Raw genomic sequence first — 18,540 nt, forward strand, 5'->3', positions numbered from 1 at the left:
TGCTGAAGTGGCTCCCCTCTTCTTCTAACAAGGGTCTCTATCTTCTTATCTGCTCCCAATGCTCTTGGAGTAACTCTGTCCATTGGGAATGGAGTGTGTGTTACCTGGGGAAGACAGCAAGACTAAATTATTCAAGCAGTAGCTAACACTGCAACAGTTTTTTTTTAGATCTTATTTTTTAGTAATAGCATGCAGAATTTTGGCAAGATCTGCTGGGCTTTTTTTTGTGTGTGTGTGCGTGCCTTACAATAGGTGGGTGTCTGAGGGTGGCAGGCTCTTAGCAGCATTTCACATTCCATCTGATGAGTAAAAAAGGGTAATCGAGGAGCTAGTGTTCCATACCTTCTTTTTCCTTAATGCTACTGCTAAGTCATGCACATCAGATCCATGAACATCACAGATGGTGGGGCTAATGCATTTTAAAGTCCTCAGCAAGTTTGTGTGGAGCTATTCAGAGGACAAAGCAGGAAGATAGTCATCATTATGAAGTGCACCCTGAACTCAAATGGGTGGGGGCTTCCCCTCTCTTCCCTCCTCATCCTTCCCCAACCCCTGTCCCAAAGTGAGCTATGTAGTCTTACACTTGTGAGTGCTCTGGTAAGAGCAGTGGCTCTTTGGGAACCCCAGGCTATGGTTTAACAGTTTTCCTGCTTGAAGTTCTGAGAGAAAGAAAGCTATGGCTTAAAAAGCAGCAAAAGCACCATCCCATGGAAACCCTTCTAGTTGCTGTTCTCTGCTATGGAATAGGTCGTTACTAGTGGGGACTCCCACTGCACCTTTCAATTCTTGGACCTTGGACCAGTCACCTAACCTTTTTAGCTCATTATCTCTGCTTGTGAAAGCAATGCATTGTGGGTATTTTTGGTTTTTTCTTTTAATTACATTTCTCTGTGTTTACTTTGATCAGAATTGATTGACTTGTTTTCCTGAGGTGTTGCATTGGTTCTTTAAGATGCTGAATAATAATACTTTGCATGCTTGTGTGATCAGCCAAATCTTATCGCATGTCTAATGTGCAGGGTAAAAGCAGGTGATGTATGGATGTCAGAAACAAAGTCATGCAGCCCTGTAAAGCTCCAAATACCTAATTATACACAACTCTGTGAAATGTGCTTCTGACATAGGTGATTCCAGCCCCTGTGAGATGCCTTCTGAGGGGCTCCTGGATTTCACAAGCCCACTTCATGAAGTCAATGTTTCCGTGTGTTTAGGGGGTAACTAAAATCTTTCCAGGAGAATAACCAGAGCAGAGGTTTCTAAATCCTGGTTTCTCTTCTTCAGGACATCAGATTTTTTTTGAATACGTTTATTGTACAAGATGGTGGTTCCCCTCCCTCTCTCCTTTGCATACTGTCTCCCCCTCTGCCCGCCCCTTCCCCCTTTGCATGCCATGGAAGATGACTTGGAGCCGTCTAGCAGTCTAGCGTGCGTGAGCACACACATTCTCTTGCTGATTTGCTCCTGCCAAAAGCCCAGGTTGTGGATTCATACATCACCTGCCTGTGTAAAATGCATGTGCATGCTGCCGTCCTCAATAACCGGAATGTGTTTTCTGTTCTTTTGTTTTTTGGTTTTTTTTTTGTTTTGTTTTTTGTTTTGTTTTGTTTTTGTGTGGATTTTCTGCAGTGTGGTTTACCAGGACGGATTTTACGGGGCTGACCTCTATGTAAGTACACACACCGGAGCCTTCTTGTCCCCAACCCCTGACAAGCCAGCCTTTTTTATTTATTTATTTATTTTTTCCTTTTGGTTTGTTTGGTTTGGTTTGATTTTTTTAAAAATATCATTTACTTTAATTTTCTTCTTCCTTGTGGATATATATATATTTATATATTTAGGAATGCAAGCATGCTTCTCTGTCACTGCGCTTGCCCCTGGGTGCAAGACCTAAGCCTTTGGGTTTCCTGATCATTGCCAGGGTCAGTTTACTGGGTGTCCTGTCCCCCACGTGCACACTGCTACTAATCAACCTGAGAAATTATTAGCAAATTAAAATTTCTCTCAACACTTCTTCTGTTTAAATAATTTGGACATAAAAATAACAGGACTGGTTTAGCCTCAGACCTTCCCTTTCCTTCTTCCCCTCCACCCTCCCCTTTCTCTCCTGTCTTGGGGCCCTTTCAGGTTCGATTCGTGCAGCCCACACTAAACTGAGTGAGCTGTATGTTTAAAAACGTTCATGTGCCACTGGGATGTGGAGATTATCCCTTTGGGGAAGATGCTGAGGCTGATTAAAAATGGAGACCGAGATGCTAGAGTGAAAACTGACATCTCATTTTGCTGGTAGAAACGGTACCTAAATAAGCTAGATTCTCTTGCCTCTTTGGGGAATTGTAGAGTACAAATATGTGGAGATGTTCAGTTAGAAGAGTCAGCTGCCTCTTCCTATCTGGGAATTAGCTCTGATACCACAGGAGACTTTGTTCTGTCATTGTCTTTGTCCTACCCAGCCAGTCTGTATTGCTAATGCATGTGCATGCTGCCGTCCTCAATAACCGGAATGTGTTTTCTGTTCTTTTGTTTTTTGGTTTTTTTTTTGTTTTGTTTTTTGTTTTGTTTTGTTTTTGTGTGGATTTTCTGCAGTGTGGTTTACCAGGACGGATTTTACGGTGCTGACCTCTATGTAAGTACACACACCGGAGCCTTCTTGTCCCCAACCCCTGACAAGCCAGCCTTTTTTATTTATTTATTTATTTTTTCCTTTTGGTTTGTTTGGTTTGGTTTGATTTTTTTAAAAATATCATTTACTTTAATTTTCTTCTTCCTTGTGGATATATATATATTTATATATTTAGGAATGCAAGCATGCTTCTCTGTCACTGCGCTTGCCCCTGGGTGCAAGACCTAAGCCTTTGGGTTTCCTGATCATTGCCAGGGTCAGTTTACTGGGTGTCCTGTCCCCCACGTGCACACTGCTACTAATCAACCTGAGAAATTATTAGCAAATTAAAATTTCTCTCAACACTTCTTCTGTTTAAATAATTTGGACATAAAAATAACAGGACTGGTTTAGCCTCAGACCTTCCCTTTCCTTCTTCCCCTCCACCCTCCCCTTTCTCTCCTGTCTTGGGGCCCTTTCAGGTTCGATTCGTGCAGCCCACACTAAACTGAGTGAGCTGTATGTTTAAAAACGTTCATGTGCCACTGGGATGTGGAGATTATCCCTTTGGGGAAGATGCTGAGGCTGATTAAAAATGGAGACCGAGATGCTAGAGTGAAAACTGACATCTCATTTTGCTGGTAGAAACGGTACCTAAATAAGCTAGATTCTCTTGCCTCTTTGGGGAATTGTAGAGTACAAATATGTGGAGATGTTCAGTTAGAAGAGTCAGCTGCCTCTTCCTATCTGGGAATTAGCTCTGATACCACAGGAGACTTTGTTCTGTCATTGTCTTTGTCCTACCCAGCCAGTCTGTATTGCAAATCTCCAGGGCATCTGTGTATTATGTAGGTGGGTTGTGGATGGAGGGATTCTGACTGGCCAGTGAGAAAAGCAGTTTCCTCTCAGTTTGAGAGCTGTTGCAGAGCAGCTATGGTAGGATTACACTTTTCAAAGCCAAAACATTCAGGTCCACTGCTGCTGTTGCAACCTGTGGACCATGTAGCTCTAGCAGTGTTCCCTTTTGTGGTATTTTAAGTAATAGCTCTTTAGAGCTGAGAAAGTTTTGTATAGGGTACTGGCAGAGTTGTTGGCATGGATTTTATATCCCTGCTCCTTTGAAGGTGCTACTTGTCATATTTATAAAGAGAACCCTAGAGTTAGACTCCAGGTAATGGATGGAAGTTGCTTTTTTATTTTACTGGCTTATATGGAGGGTCAAGTCTTGTAAAGGTACTTTTCCCAATACAGTTGCAGCAGTTGGAAGATGTGTTCTCTCAGTGCAGAGATATTGAGTGCATTTCTTAATTCTTGCATATACAGTCATGTGTACAATCCTTTAAAAACTGATCTGCCTAGTGAAGTATTCTTTTATAAAGCTGTGTCAAGGACTACATAGTGTTATGGGTTTTTCTACCTCACTCCTAAAGCACCAGCTTTACAGACTGCTGACTTTGCTACAGCAAGTAAGCAAGCAAATGAGCAGTGCTCATCAGGAGTGCCTCTTCCCTTAGAGTATCACATGTAAGAGGCTCTCACGTTGAAAGAGAAGACTAGCCAGGGTTACTCCCTATTCCTTTTAGGAAAGCTCCTTCAGAGCTTCCATTGCAGGTGGGGAGACTTATTTAACATGTTTGAGGACAAGGACTTCAGTAATGAAGAATCCCTGTAACCATTTAATGCTGCAGTGCAGTAGCATGACATAACACAAAACTAAGTCCCCAGGTCAGGTTAGAAGCATTAGGTGCATTTCTGATGACTTTGCTGTCGATGGCTCTAGTCTCACTGTCAGAAAGCAGGATGATAAAAGAGGGGACTCATCAAGGTAGATGATGGTGCTTTTCCTGATGTTACTGCTCCCTAGAGCACTCTGATGGACCTCAGGAAAAAGTTGTGATAATCCAAACATGAAGTTACACTTGCAAACAATTTGCTTGGCAGATGTGCCGTAATTACAGTGTCCCTGTGCTCCACTGATTTGTCATGCCTTTCACTGCACAGTGCTTATGCCTCTCTGGTTGCTGTGAAAGGCTTGTCCAGCTTGTGGAAGGGGTGATAAAGGGTACTTCAGTTAAAACTGGGCGGAAAGTTAAATAGAGGTTCCCTTAGGATTTCTGTGTTGTGTCGAGGAAGTGTGGAAAGGAGCTGAGCTGGCAGGGAGTGGTTAGTGGTAGGCAAGATGAAGGGGAATTGTCCCCAAGTTTGGGCTGCTTTTTCTGCATACATGTTACGCACTGATTTCTCAACTTCCTCCTCCTCCTCTTCCTCACTCCTTTTTTCTTCCCTGGGGCAACCATCCTGCTAGCCATTTCCTCTGTGAAGAAGGCAATCCATCTCTTGTTGGATGCGTCCCACTCTGGCAAGACACCTGAATTCGTAAAACAACCTGCCCCAGGATGCAGAGGGCTTCATTTTGGATCATAAGAAAGGTTATCTTTCTTCTACAATGGGGTCAATCTGGGCGGCGGGGGGGAAACCCAAACAAACCCACCCATGTGAAAACTGCTTCTGCCTGTGAAAAGCGTGCTTGCATCCACTGGAAAGAAAAGGCTGGTGAGCCCTGCCGTGGGCTGTTTGTATGATTGTTTCTTTCCACAGCTGTGTTTTTTTGAACTGCTCTTCCTGTGTTCTGTTATAGAATAGTCTTACAGGAACCAATCATTAGCGCTAAAATACCTCAGGTAGGAGTGCCAGTGTGACCTGCCAACCGATCAGATTGTGGATTGCAGTGGAAAAAACTGAATTATACTAACCATTCCAGCACCACATTAGAGATGGGAACAGAGGCTTTTTTAGGGCAGCACAGACTCACGTGTGATCCAAGCCCCTGCTGTAGCAGGGCAGCGTGTGTCCAGATTTCACACAGAGTGGCATTTCATTCAAAAAACAATAATAACGTAAATTCAATGGTAGGGTTAATAAGGTCATGCTTGTCCCATTACCATGTAGAAGCACCTGCTGCAATGGACACCGTTGTCCTGTCACCTCTTTTAATTCATTCATGCTCATTCCTGGTGCACATATGCCACCCTTCTAATACAGAAATACTGGAAACAGTTCTAGCCCTTTCTGCTTCTTAACTTCTGTTATAGGGCAGGTTGGGGGTGGAGAAGGCGCATTTGAAATACCACAAAAAAAGTCCTAAAATTGGGTTCACTGCCTAGCCTAGCAAGTTGTCAAATGTATATGACTCGTACCATGAGTTACACATTTCTCCGGGGGGATGGGAATGCTTGTGTCTTAGTGGCATAAAAGCTCTTTGGAATAAAGAAGCACAGCAACACACTTTGTGTGCCCCTCTAAGGCAGCAAGGGAAAAAGAAAAGGGAGGGCTATACTTTAGGATACACTGACATAGTAAGCTGTAGTTTTGGATTTCCTCATGCTCTTATTGGAGTGATCATCTAATACTGACCTGAAGAGTGGAAGAGAAGATGGACTTATTTTGAGCTGAACTGTATAGTCGTTTAAGTGTTCATTTATCTACATTAACCTGCTCAGTAATAGGAATGCTGCTTTAGTTTAGATTGCAGCTTCCTCTGTATGTTGTTTTGCCTGTTTGTGTTATTTCAGAGAACATATGGAAAAGGTATTGTCTAATGTTAAAGAAGGAATTTAAAAAAGATATTTTCTTGCTTCATTGATTAGCCAAGGATGAAAATGTCACAGAAGAGTAATTTTAAATTTGAGCTGTTGTGAATACCTGAGCAAATGCGGTTATTTGACAATTAAAATCTGGAGGCTCAAGCACTACACATTTATGTAGGGAGAGGGTTTTAGGACACCCCCAGAAACACTGGGACAATATCCAGAGAAAAGAGAACTTGAATTAAGATAAATAACCTTTAGAGTTGTGCTCATCTCTCATATGGTCCCCAGACAATTCAAAAGGCTGTACTGGAACAGACCAATTTTGATTTAGACAGTCATTTTGGTTGTTGCTGCCCAGTAAACGCAAAAAACCCTTTTCCTTAGTTCCCCTGCTTCCTTGTCAAGACAGTGTTTATAAACTGTCCCTTTGATAGAAATCTCTCTGACTTAACATCTTCACAAGAAGCTCAGCCACACTCATTTCTTTGGCGATGAGGCTAAAGATTTTAAAAACTGAACCTGGATGGGCAAACCTGCCCCTGTGGAGTCACTTCACTGAAATAGGTGGAGTGGGAGTTTCATGGCTGTCCTTGGTTTTAGGGACTGTGCCACTCCATGGTGTCTTCTGTTAAAGTTTGGCTGTGGCACTGGGAGGAGTGTGGTGCAGCTTTTTATTTCTTTTATTGGGAAATAGGATGGTTCATGTTTGTTCAGGGTGTTCCACTCTGTTATAGTTTATATTTACTAGAGTACCTGAAGTGAGTGGCATCAGAAATCACTAAGGGTGATAGGACCGTGTAGCTCAGGTTATGGGTGAAGTCTGCATACCCGTTAAAGTTGTGTGTAAACAGGAATAGCAGGAGAAAATAACTGATGCATTGGACAAGCTGAACAGGGCTTTAGGCACATTGATGGAATGGTAGGTGGGTCCTGGGTTATGGAGAACAGGAGCATCACCTGGTTAAGGCAACCTGCAGAGTGTCTCCTTTGCTCTGTACTGGTCCAGAGTTTGATGAAAACACTTACAAAAAAACAAGTCTCAACTTTCCTCCTCTTTCTTTCACCCTATTTTGGTGTATATGGACCTGTTGGTCATGCTAAATACATCCCTGTGTGAGAAATCCCCCAGCTGTCCACACTCATTGCTCCTATGACAGGAACGTACCATGGCCATTATAATCCCCATTTTTGGTTTTATTTGAAGTACACACAAGTAGAATTTGCAGACTGCATTGAACTGAGCAGGTCTGCCTGTGCGTGTGTACCTCTATCCTGTGACTTTTTTCCTTTTTCTTTTTTTTTTCTTTTTCTTTTTTTTTTTTTTAAATTAACAGTAGCTTCAATTTTGCATCAGTGCATGGTTAAAAAGCAATACACATGTCAGCTATTTCTTAACTTCACTTCTCCAATGAATTATTTCTCCTGTTTTGTTTTTTTTTTGTTGTTGTTTGTTGTGCAGTTGACTGAAGAAATGTTAACATCCCGCTCTAAATCTCTCAGTGGAGTCTCTGTTCCCTTCTCTGATATAACAGATGGGTTATTGCTTGTTATAATTATTAACATTGTGGTGTGGGACAGGGCTAGGGTGGGAGCCATTTTGGGGGGCGAGGGTGGGAGGCTGCGGGAGTTGTTAAGGTTGGAATGTTAACTCCAGTGGTGACTGACTGTTTCCGTAATAGCAGGTTGTTGTGGCTGCACGCTCTAGTAATTGAGGCTGTGTACTTCACTGAGCTTGTGGTAGAGCCTAGGGCAAACTGCTGTCCCAAGAGAATGCTGGGATGGATAGAACTAGCCAATATGAGTCTGAACGTGGTGACTTTGCTGGTTGTTCTAGCTCCAGATGTCAGCATGCTTAGTTTTTAATTTTGATTAATAAATGTTACGCCATTCCCCCTCCTACACCTGATTCCAACCCTTCTTCTCTTTTCTTCTTCTTTTTTTTTTGTTTGGTTTTTTTTTGTTTGTTTTGATTTGGTTTGATTTTCCTTTATGAGAGACATGAGTTAAAAGAGAATTACATGATAACCCTCTTATGGTTTCAAACTGCATCTTGCTGTCATGTTCAGAGTATGTGCCAGGCATATTTGAAATGGCTTCTGATCTGAAATGTGGCTGGCAAGTGTGGGGCAGAGTGGGGGGAATCTGGGGGCTGGGGAATCTGCCAGCTGCCCTGCAGAGGGGTAGGGCCAGGCAAAGATGGCTCGTACGCCGTGTCCAAGGGACAGACCTCATCAAGAGTTCAAGAAGCTCTTAAACTTCAGGGAATACCACAGTCATACCAGCACAAAGTTTTGTCTTAATTTGGTGAGATTGATGAAGGTTTGATTCAGATTAAGATTGCACCTCGTTCCTCTCACCTCCGTCATGTTTTGGGGGTGGGAGTAATGGTGGTGTAGTGATAGCGTGCCAGAAACAAACTAACCCTTCCCAAACCGTCAATCCAAAATACAAGGATTGAAACATCCAGCTGAGATTAAGGGGGCAAAACTGTAATATGACATCTCTTTTGAGCAATGAGATGATGTTTCAGAGGTGTAGATTTGTGTTGCTCTTTTCTTCTGTTAACTAGAAGGTTAAAAAGTCTGTAAGTCCTTTCTCTTCAGTGCAGGAGATGGTCCCCAGGCATGTTTTGGATAGCATATTAGCCTTTGTGGGCTAGCGCAGGTCCCACAAAAACAACCAACATTAATTTAAAATAATTACTTCTAATTTAAAAGCTACCTAGCTCAAAACTGGAGCACTACTGAGCAAACACACAGTCCTGTATTAGAGTTGATTTAGTTAAGTGTAGGCAGAAGACCTATAGGGAAGAAGTGGCAGAGGTATGCTGAGCTGATTCAGGAGGTGAAAAGCGTAAGTCTGCCTTCTGGTCTTTAAAAATTTTGAAATGTCAGTTGGAAAAAAAAAGCACCAGAAGCAATCTGGAGTTTTCTGATGTTATTTGTGGCTCATTGTGTTTATAGCAAATCAAAGCCATGGTTCATTTACCATTGCCCCCTCTTAAGTTAACAAAAATAAGTTCAGAAGTGTACAATAAAGAAAGATCTAACCTGGGCTTCAGAGCCCTCTTTGCTGCCTGCCATACAGCCTTTGCCCCTCTTCTCAAAGGTGGCTGGCCTCCATCCTTCATTACTGCAGGGTGTGCAGAGCTGCCTGCCTGAGCCAGGTCTTCCTCTGCCCCAAAAGCTCCTTGTGACAGTGCCAGGAGGAGACTCACAGGTATTCCTTTGGGTCAGGATTCACATTTTGCCAACCCAGCTGTGTATGTTTTTAGTAACTACACCTAATCAGTGTAAGCATTTTAAAGACCTTTATTACAGGTGCATAGCATGGGCAGAAATGTAGCAGCAATACAGACTGTTCTGGTGTAATTTTCCCTGACCTGTTTCCCTTTTAAATGGAGGTAGGAGAGATGGTCTGGTTGGTATCAATGACAGTTTGGTGGTTGTCAGCCATGAGGTGACCAGGGGCTATCTCTTCTGACCATCTTTTCCTTATTGCTTTTTGGCTTCCCCAACTGCTGAGACTTTTAAGCATCTGGATAAAATTAAATTCAGCCTTTTGAGTTTCCTGGGCTTAAAAAAGAGATGATGGGGGTGGAAAATGAGGAATTTTTTTGAATGGTCCCCTTTCTAAAATAAACACTTCACAGAAAGGGCCCACATCTGATTTCCCCAGTGTAAGAGGAAGGGGACATAAAAATTACATTGCATGCAAGACTTCAACTCTTTCTTAGGTTTCAGTTGCTCCATGCCAAATTTAATTTCCTGGAGGAATATAACCATGCTCAGACTTGCTTTAGTTTATTTGTTCTGCTAAATTGGACAACAGAAGAGTGTCCCTGGCCCTTCTGAGGAAAGGAATATGCATAAATTAATGAGCGATGCTTTTGATAGACAGGACATGGGAGCTGATGCAGTTTGAAACACTTCCTCTCCTTGTGATGTGTGTCTCTTTTTTTTATTATTATTATTTTTAATGCTCTGCGTGGGTGGACAGGTATCTGCAAAGTCAGTTCTCTTCTCTCCTGCAGGGTGGATACGCAGCCTACAGATACGCACAGCCTGCTACTGCAACAGCAGCCACAGCTGCTGCAGCCGCTGCAGCAGCTTACAGCGATGGGTATGTAAGGGGGAGGTGTCCAGGGGGGCCAGCTTGCTGTGCTCAGGGATTCCAAGGAGCATTGATCCATTTCAGTATTTCTACTTCTTTCCCTGCTTCTTTGTCTTACTTGCGCTCGCACGCGCACACATGCATGCACAGCTCAACGTGAAAGACTTGAATGCACGGTTTGTCTGGCTGCTCCTGGGCAGCGTTGCCTGCCGGTGTGTGTGAGCTGGCAGAAATCCAGGCCTCTTCCCTGTCCTTGGGATTCTCTGCACAAAGGAGGCAGTGTGGTTATGGCCTCAGAGTCAAAAGATCTAGCTTGCCTTGCCAGCTCGTTGCTCTGTGACTTTGGGCAGGTTGTTTAATCACTGAGTGCATTTCTCTCCCCTTCCATAAAGTAAAAATTGCTCAGCTCACACAGTACTCTGGGATGCTTTAATGTGCAGCTCTGCACAGATACAAAGGATGAGCATCATCAGAGTGCTTGCCTTAAGGTTTTTCATCTCCTGTGCAGTGAGGCCATGTTTTAATCCTTGGCATGCGAGACCATTAAAGTTTATGCTCCCTTCTCATCCTGGAGAATCCCTCACTGCTTTCCATTTAGCAGCAGTTGCCGTGCCAGTACTGCTAGTGCCAGCAGTCACTCTCCTCCCAAATTGCATCATGCCAGGTAAGGATGCACTAGCTGTCGTTTCAAAGGTGCTGACCTCTTTCCCACAGGTTGAGCTCATGGCTTCCACCACATTCCTCTTTGCAGGCCGTTCTCTTGTCCACCTCATCCGATGCATGGCAGCATGCCCATAGGATCTCTTCAAAGAGAGGCTGCCTGTGTGTGCATGTATGCATACATGTGTATAGAAGGGCATGCTGTTTCTCCCATTGCCTGTGGTCATATGGTTGCTTCTCTGCCCCTCTGAAGTGATTCTTTTTTTATCTTTTCTCCCTCTCTTCAGTTATGGCAGGGTGTACACAGCAGATCCTTACCATGCCCTCGCCCCTGCCGCTAGCTACGGAGTTGGCGCTGTGGTAAGTGGAGTTTTCTTTCTTGTGCTGTTTCTTATTTCCAGCCTGGGGAACAGCTGGGTATGGGGTAATGAAACTTCACCCAGAAAAGCTTTTTTCTATTAAGGGTGGAGGTCCTTAGCTGCAGTACTGGGTTCCCAGTTGTTCTGCATTCTTATGTTTGTGTGTGAACTAGAAAGGGAGTCAGGTTGTAAGAGACCAGTTATTACTTGATCTTGCACGTCACCTAGTACAAAGGAGATGACAGAAGAATGACCAGAAATGTCAGGAGCCAGAACTTTGTTAGTTAATCAGTAGAACTGTATCAAGCTGATTGTAAAGCAGAAATCAGCAATAGTTAGAGATGCAAGAAACCCTTGCTATTTTCATTAACTTTGAAGGCTAATGTCAAGAAATCAGTTCTAGGAGTAACTTGTTCTTATGACATCTTGCAGCAAAGCTGCTCCACTTGGTTCCATCTTCAGCTAGTGGAAGGATGTGGTGTCCTGCCTGCCGGCAGTAGTTACGCAAGGGCAGGAATGAGGTATGCTGGCATCTGTGGGGAGTGGAGGAGCTTGCTGAAAACACATGCTTGCCCATCTGCTTCTAGCCAGCACAGTGTTGTTGCAAAGGCTGGAATACAAATGTGATCAGAGAAAAAGACACCTAAATATAGATATCTGCAGTGTAGCACCCCTTTCTGTGCCTCAGCTTATCTTTAGGGTCAGTGGAGGAAAAACAGGTAATTCTAAAGATACCAGATCATCCTGTCTATTTTATACCTTTGCCTTAAGGTAAGGTGAAGAGCATCTCAGAATTTCTGGTCTCTGCTATCTAGAAAGACAAGCTGGACAACTATCTCAGATATTAGGACTCATGAGTTCAATCTCTGGTCTCTTTGGTTTTGCAGGCAAGGTTTTCCTCTCTTGCTTTTTAGAGGTGTGAGTCAGTGCCATCTGTTAGTCCTGAGAGCATTTGATTGCTGTCCTAAGTATTCCTTCATAGTACACCTCCTAACAACCTCTTCTTTTCTTGTTTAATTTCTACAGGCGAGTTTATACCGAGGTGGCTACAGCCGATTTGCCCCCTACTGAAGTGACGTGAGCCCCCTGCAAGTGGGACAGCCCCCCCAGTTCATGAGGCCTGGCTATTGCAATATTTACTAGTAGAGGAACTCTATAGCAAGACGAGGAGGAAAAACAAAATACAAAAGAGAAAATACTTTTTTATACCTCACTATGTTCTTTGAATATGTATTTTTTTTTCTTTAAATTTCTGCCTTTAATTCTTTTGTTCCAAAGATTGTGCATTTTTTTTTGTTTTGTTTTGGTTTTGTTTTAGTTTTTGGGGTTTTTTTAACTGTGGTAAAATACTGCATTTCCGTGTCTGTATGTTGGTGCATAGCTTATCCTACCAATCACGGAAAAGGCGATTAGTGATAAGGAAAGCTGTTAAAAAATGATATCATGCAATTAATCAGGAACACGCAGAGTTTCTTCCCTGGGTCTGGGGCTTGATGCCTGTGAGACAGGAGGATGTAAGGGAGAAGTCTCCACCTGCTATGTTTCTGGTCTGCAGAAGGAAGTCTTTGGCTGTGGCTGGGACCTAAATGCTGGTGGGAAATAGTAATTTACATTTGGAAATAGGGGAAATGCAGAGACTTTCCTCGTTTTTATCACCATCTGATGTGCACAGGTTTGGGACAGTTTCAGCAGTGTCAGGATTTTACACTTGGCAAGAGACAATTTCCTCAACCTGCCCAAAGACTTTGGCTGTTACCTGCCATATAGGGGACAAGACTTGGAAAGGAATCTTTTGTGAGGATGATCTTTCCCACACACACACACTTACTCTAGCTGATTGTTGCCCATTGCTGGTGGCTGTAATTATGTTAGTTTTCCTCCTTCCTTTTCAAGATCTTACTCCCTTGCCGTCCTTTTCCTCCCCTTCTTTCCTCAAAGAGTGGCAGATGCAATACAGCATCACACAGAGTACCTCTGTTGCAGACAACAAGCGGTTAAACTTGCAGAGGTGAAGCAGGTGCAGCCTTGCAGAGGAAGAAAGCTGGTCGAGGAACCAGGAACAGTGCTCGGGTGAGGCCCAGCGTGCAAAGTTTCTGCTCCTGTTCATCCTGAGCTGCTTGGGTGCTTCTGCAAGTATTCTGTTTCATGTTAATATGAGTGAGGAAAAACAAGTCATGTATAAGCTGCAGAGGCAAGGGGCAAGCATATGGGTCTGTGTGGGGGAAGAGAGTCTTTTATATCTAAACGTGATCCTGAAGTGGTTTTGGTTCAGTCAGAAGTTATAGAGGAGGCAGAAGCAGTTTGTGCAAGCTCTGAATTCATAGGAACTTCCCACCACAGACTGTTCCAGACCCTTATGTAGTTGCATTGGAGCTGGCTAGGTATGTTTTGCCCAGCCTCTTATAGAAGGCTGTGCTTCTGGTCTGCTGAGACCACATAGACACTACATATTAGACTATTTAGGGGAGGGCTCCACTACTCCCAAGACCATCTCTCTTCTGTTCTTACTTACAGTGACTTCACTGTGTTTCAAAATCAGCATTTGTAGGAGTCTGTGTGAGCTGTGCCGTGATGGGGAGTTGCTGCTTTCTAGACCTCCCTGCTCCACTACTGGCTCTAGTGTACTTGCAGTAACCCCAGTACTCAAAGGTGGGGCTTTCTAACCACATGTTAGAGAAATGCAGAAGCACAGTTTTATTAGGCTGCCTGCACTCCCTCAGTTGGTATTGGGGTGAGCTCACTGCCCCCAGAGGACTGCTTGGAGTGTGGGTTTGTTGGTGGAGCTTCTCTGCAGTTCCAAGTCATATACTTGCTTCTCCATCCTCTGCTGATATCAGAATAGGAAACCTCCTACATTTAACACTAAGCAATGGCAACAAGCAGAGCTGCCAGGGGTTTATCCTGGCCCAGCCACACACAGCCCTGCATTTTTTTTGCTCTTCCCCAGTGATACATGTAGCCTTTCTGTGAACAGCAGAGAGGCAGCACCTCAAATGGGGAGAATGGGGAAGCCATTAGTTAAGCTAGAGACCCTGCAGCTATTGATTCTCTGGAGGAATAGCTAGATAAAGGGGACACCAAACTGCCAGCCTGTTGGCCACCTTGTTGGTTTTTTTTTCTGGTTTTATTGTTGGTTTTTAACTTTTTTTCCAAGCCAAAGTTTGGTTTGTTGCTGTTATGACAATTTTTTTTGTTGTTTGTATATAAATATTTTAGTTAGCTTGAAAATGGGAAGGGGGGAACAGGATGTTGGGGCTTTCACAAAATCTAGGAAATGAGGGGGACTCGGGGTATTCAGGGGCTTTTACTGTCTGAGTTGGGGTAGGGGAGGGAGAATTTATGGTAGAAATAGTCATATTCAAGGGGAGCCATTTCCACCGCAGGGCAGCCAGGGGTCTTCTGGAGCTGAGATGCAGCAAAAGCCTCTTCTGGACTTGTTGTAGCCTCCTGTGGGGCAGAGAGGCTGAGTGAGGCCATCCCTCCCCTTGCCCACATGCAGTTCCTCATGCAGCAGATCTGCAGGCTGCCAGCGAGAGGAGCGCAGCTTGCAGAGCCCAGCAGGGGCAGCTGCTCACCCCTCTGCCCCTTTTCTACATTTCAGTTCAGCTGGTTCTGACTGCAGCTCCTGAAAACTGGGCTCTCCCTCCCCAAGTGCCCTCCCCCCTGCCCTGGCAGTGCCGCCTGCAATCCCCCCCTGCCATTTGGCCTCTCTGGGAGTAGGGAGGCCAGTCCCATTTCTGCCTCCGAGCAGAGTCTATGCACGGCGGCTTCAGCCCGCCCGAGTGTGTTAGGAGTGTGAGGTGTTCAGTGCAGAAGCACCCAACCCTTGCAGGGCTGTGGGCTCCTGCTGCATGACCTCCGAGTAATACCTGCTCCAGAACATCCAGCCTGATTCCTCCTGTATCCAAGCCCAGGCTCCTCCAGTGCATTAACTAGCTGGTGTCTCCTTGACTCTGTAGTTAATGCTGCAGGATTCCCGCTGAAGTAGTTCCCTGATAGCCTGGCTTCCTGCTCAGCAGTGAGGTGCAGAAGGGATATTGGGATGTTTGCATGGCTGGGGGCCGGAGGTAGCTTGCTGGTTCCAGGTGTCTAGAGCACCAGACCTCCCAAAATCTTGTATGCCAGCTGGAATTTTGCAGTGAGGTTTCTCGAGTGAATGTTGTGCCATGGCAGGAGAGCTCCTCAGCTTTTCTTCCCTCTTGGCAAACAACAGCTCTGGTTTCACTCGGATGTGTTATGAACTGGCTTGAGATGCATTCAGAGTAGCCAAGCTGTGGCTATATCTATCTTCTGAAGAAGTGAGGACAAAGCCTATATCTCCCTATGCAAAATGAATGACACTTAGTGAACTAAACTGGGCCCTGGCTTATTTGACCAATGGCAGCTAGTGCTTGTTCCCGAGATGGGTCTGCAGTCACAGGTCCCTTGCAGAGCAGGGCTTGGCTTTCCAAGGGAAACTGCACAGGCAGCTTGGCAAACATGTTACTGTTTGTCACCTAGTCTCTTAGGCATCCAGAATTCCTCTTGATGTAGAGGAAGATGTTTCTTTAAGTGTTGCTGTTCGTACCATCTTGCAGTAGATCTGGCCAGCATGTGATATTATACCAATAAAGATTTGGATTAAAGAGTTGATTTATTTAGTATGCTGGCCTGTCTTTCCTTGTGGATACAGTTGTGCTGGTACAAAGATGACTTCTACTGGTATAGCATATTCTCTACGGAGAATAAGTTATATTGATGCCCAGCATGTCAACAAACTGTTGTCCCCACATGAGGGAGGCTGCACTGTTGTAGACAGGTTCGCTTCTCTAAGAAAAGCCATGACAGGACCTGGAGACAATAGGGAGATCAGTATGAGCCTGCCATAGCCAGCTATTCCCAGATTAAGCAGTTAAGTGGATCCTGTGTCATGAGTTCAGATGGACAGAGCCATGTTTTAAATTAGCTGTGGCTTTTCTGTTTCAGTGCCCGAGAGAGAGCGCTGGCTCAGGAGTCAGAGACCTGTGTTTTGGTCAGGGCTCTGTCAGTGGTCCTCAAGGGTCCTTGTGGAGCAGTTGTGTTGCTGCTCTAGACTCCGCTTCCCCATCCCTAAAGTGAAGTGAAAGTTTATCCCCCTGTTCTTGCCCATTTTGAAATCTGTGGATGTGAAGTGCACAGCAAGTGCTGAGGAGGGTGATCTGAATAGCTGGCTCGAGTGTGAGTTGTGAAATGGTTAATGAAACCATTTCCTTGTCTGAAAAGAGGCACTGGCTCTTCTGGGGTCTCAATTCCAGCACCCAGAGCTTCTGCAGCAGGGAATACAAAGCAGAGCCTCGAAGTTCCTACCCACCTTTTCTTCCAACCTGTCCCTGTCTGTATCTTCCCATCCTGGCCCCAGAGGAGGAGGCAAGTGGAGAACAGGTTTGGGGAGCACTTAGGAATTCAATAAAGGGAAAAACCAAACAGCTCTGGGGAGCGCTTTTGCTGAGTCTGGCTCCAAAGGGAAAGCACGTGGGCAACGTGGCAGATGGCCACCTGCCCATGGGCCTCCAGCCTGGCAGGGTCGGGGGAATGCTGTCCTTGGTGCAGAGGGGTGATTTTTAAAGTGTGTTACCTGTTTGCACTGTTTTAAAATAGGAGGGGGGGGGTGAAAACCCAACCTAGTGAACAAGATGAACATCCAATGTAAACTTCTTTGTGTTTTTATTTTGTCATGCTCTTGGAAAATGTCAAATATTTTGTAGTATACACCAGTGAGACTTGATTCTTTGTTGCATAAAACACTATTTTTGGTGATATTAATGTCTGAAAAGCCCTGTCCCTCCACCCCCACCTTACTGATTGCCCTCTCTGCCCTACAACCCCGGTAAACTTATCTTCTACAATGAAAACTCCAGTCAGCAAGACAAGCAGGAGTCTATAGCCAGAGTGTGAAATGGGGCCCTTTTCAAGTAGGCTCTGGGGTTTCTCCCCGGTGCACTTTCCTCTAGCCAGGAGTTGGCAGGATGGCCCTGTCCCTCTGCAGCACATGCTTCAGTGGCAGCCTAAATGGGACTTGGACATCCCAAGTCCCACCTCTGTTGCCACTGCTAACCCTGGAAGGCAACTTCTTGCTGGTGGTTGTCTTCTCTGGGTGGCAGGCTGCAGCTGGTCCAGGCTTGTGCAGGAGACAAGCTTCCCACGCTGCCTCTCCGACTTGTGGTAGAGCGAGAACGCATCAGCCAAAAATCTTGCCTAATTTCACCAGGAGATTGCTGGTGTCTAAAACCGTCCACCCAAAGATTCATTTGGCTGGCAGTCAGCAAAATGCCAGTTCATCTTAGGAATGTTTTTTTTAGTCCTTTTTAAATTATATATTTATTTTTTTTTCCCCCTGAAGTGAGTCAATAAATCTCTTTCCAGTTTCCCAGTTCTCTGCTGGTGGAGGGGCTTGTAGCTTCCCTGAGGAGTGAATTCTGTACAGAAATCAGGCCTCCCACATTAGTAGTCTCAGTTCTGCTCATGATTTTCTGGGTTTTTTTGTTCACAATATTTTGTGTGTGCGCGTGTTGTAGTTTTGGCAGCTTGATTTGGCTGCGTTATCAAGTAACAAAATAATCCCTCTTTTACCCCAGAGGATATGATTTGGTTTTGGGTTTTTTCTTTTTGTTGTGTTTTGTTTTGGTGTTATTTTTTTCCCCCTCCTTTTTTTTTTTTCTTCTTTTTAATACAATAAATCCTGCTTGTAAATAGCTGGAGCTACAACGTGGGGCTGATAGCAGATGAGAACCAGGGCTGTAGAGCGATACGGAGCTGGTGGAGTATTTTACTGACCTCACAGGCTGATCTACTTGAGACTTGGAGATTTTCAGTGCAAGGCTGAGATGCCACAGCACCTCCAATGGCAGCGACGGACTTGCCCCTTCACACAGTCTCCCCAGCACCTCCCATTGCCAGGTACCGCCGGGAAACAGGACCATGTCCCTACTGGGATGTGTTCCCTTCCCCTGGATCATTTCCTAGGACGCCCGAGCCGCTTGCCCAGGGTCCCATTTCCCTGCTGACTCTGGAGAAGCAGTATCTGCATCCCAGGGCTTTGTGACAGCCTCTAACTTCCCGCCCTCCCTCGTTAAGTATCATATTGTATAGTAGCTTTCAGACCATACAGTATTCATTGGGTTATTCCTATTATTATCAAGTAGCTGGAATTGTGAAGGTCGGAGTAGTTAGATCTTTAGCTTTTATTCCTTTTTTTTTTTTT

At 44.7% G+C, this 18,540-nt stretch overlaps 1 protein-coding gene across 3 annotated transcripts in view; it reads left to right on the forward strand.

Moving 5' to 3' along the window:
• The window catches only part of RBFOX2 (RNA binding protein, fox-1 homolog (C. elegans) 2), a 113,382-nt gene extending 100,888 nt beyond the window's left edge, over positions 1-12,494 (forward strand). For 2 of the 3 annotated variants that reach the window (XM_010005768.1, XM_010005767.1), the window contains exons 10-13: positions 2,584-2,623; positions 10,223-10,311; positions 11,250-11,322; positions 12,348-12,490. In XM_010005768.1, the coding sequence (XP_010004070.1) occupies positions 2,584-2,623; positions 10,223-10,311; positions 11,250-11,322; positions 12,348-12,392 (247 nt within the window). In that variant the 3' untranslated portion in view covers positions 12,393-12,490. Of the gene's footprint in view, positions 1-2,583; positions 2,624-10,222; positions 10,312-11,249; positions 11,323-12,347 lie in introns of all 3 variants that reach the window. The other variant, XM_010005769.1, reaches the window with a different exon arrangement.
• The last annotated feature ends 6,046 nt before the right edge of the window (positions 12,495-18,540 follow it).

Source organism: Chaetura pelagica, unplaced genomic scaffold (assembly GCF_000747805.2).
Source record: "Chaetura pelagica isolate M959 unplaced genomic scaffold, ChaPel_1.0 scaffold79, whole genome shotgun sequence".
NCBI classification, from domain to species: domain Eukaryota; kingdom Metazoa; phylum Chordata; class Aves; order Apodiformes; family Apodidae; genus Chaetura; species Chaetura pelagica.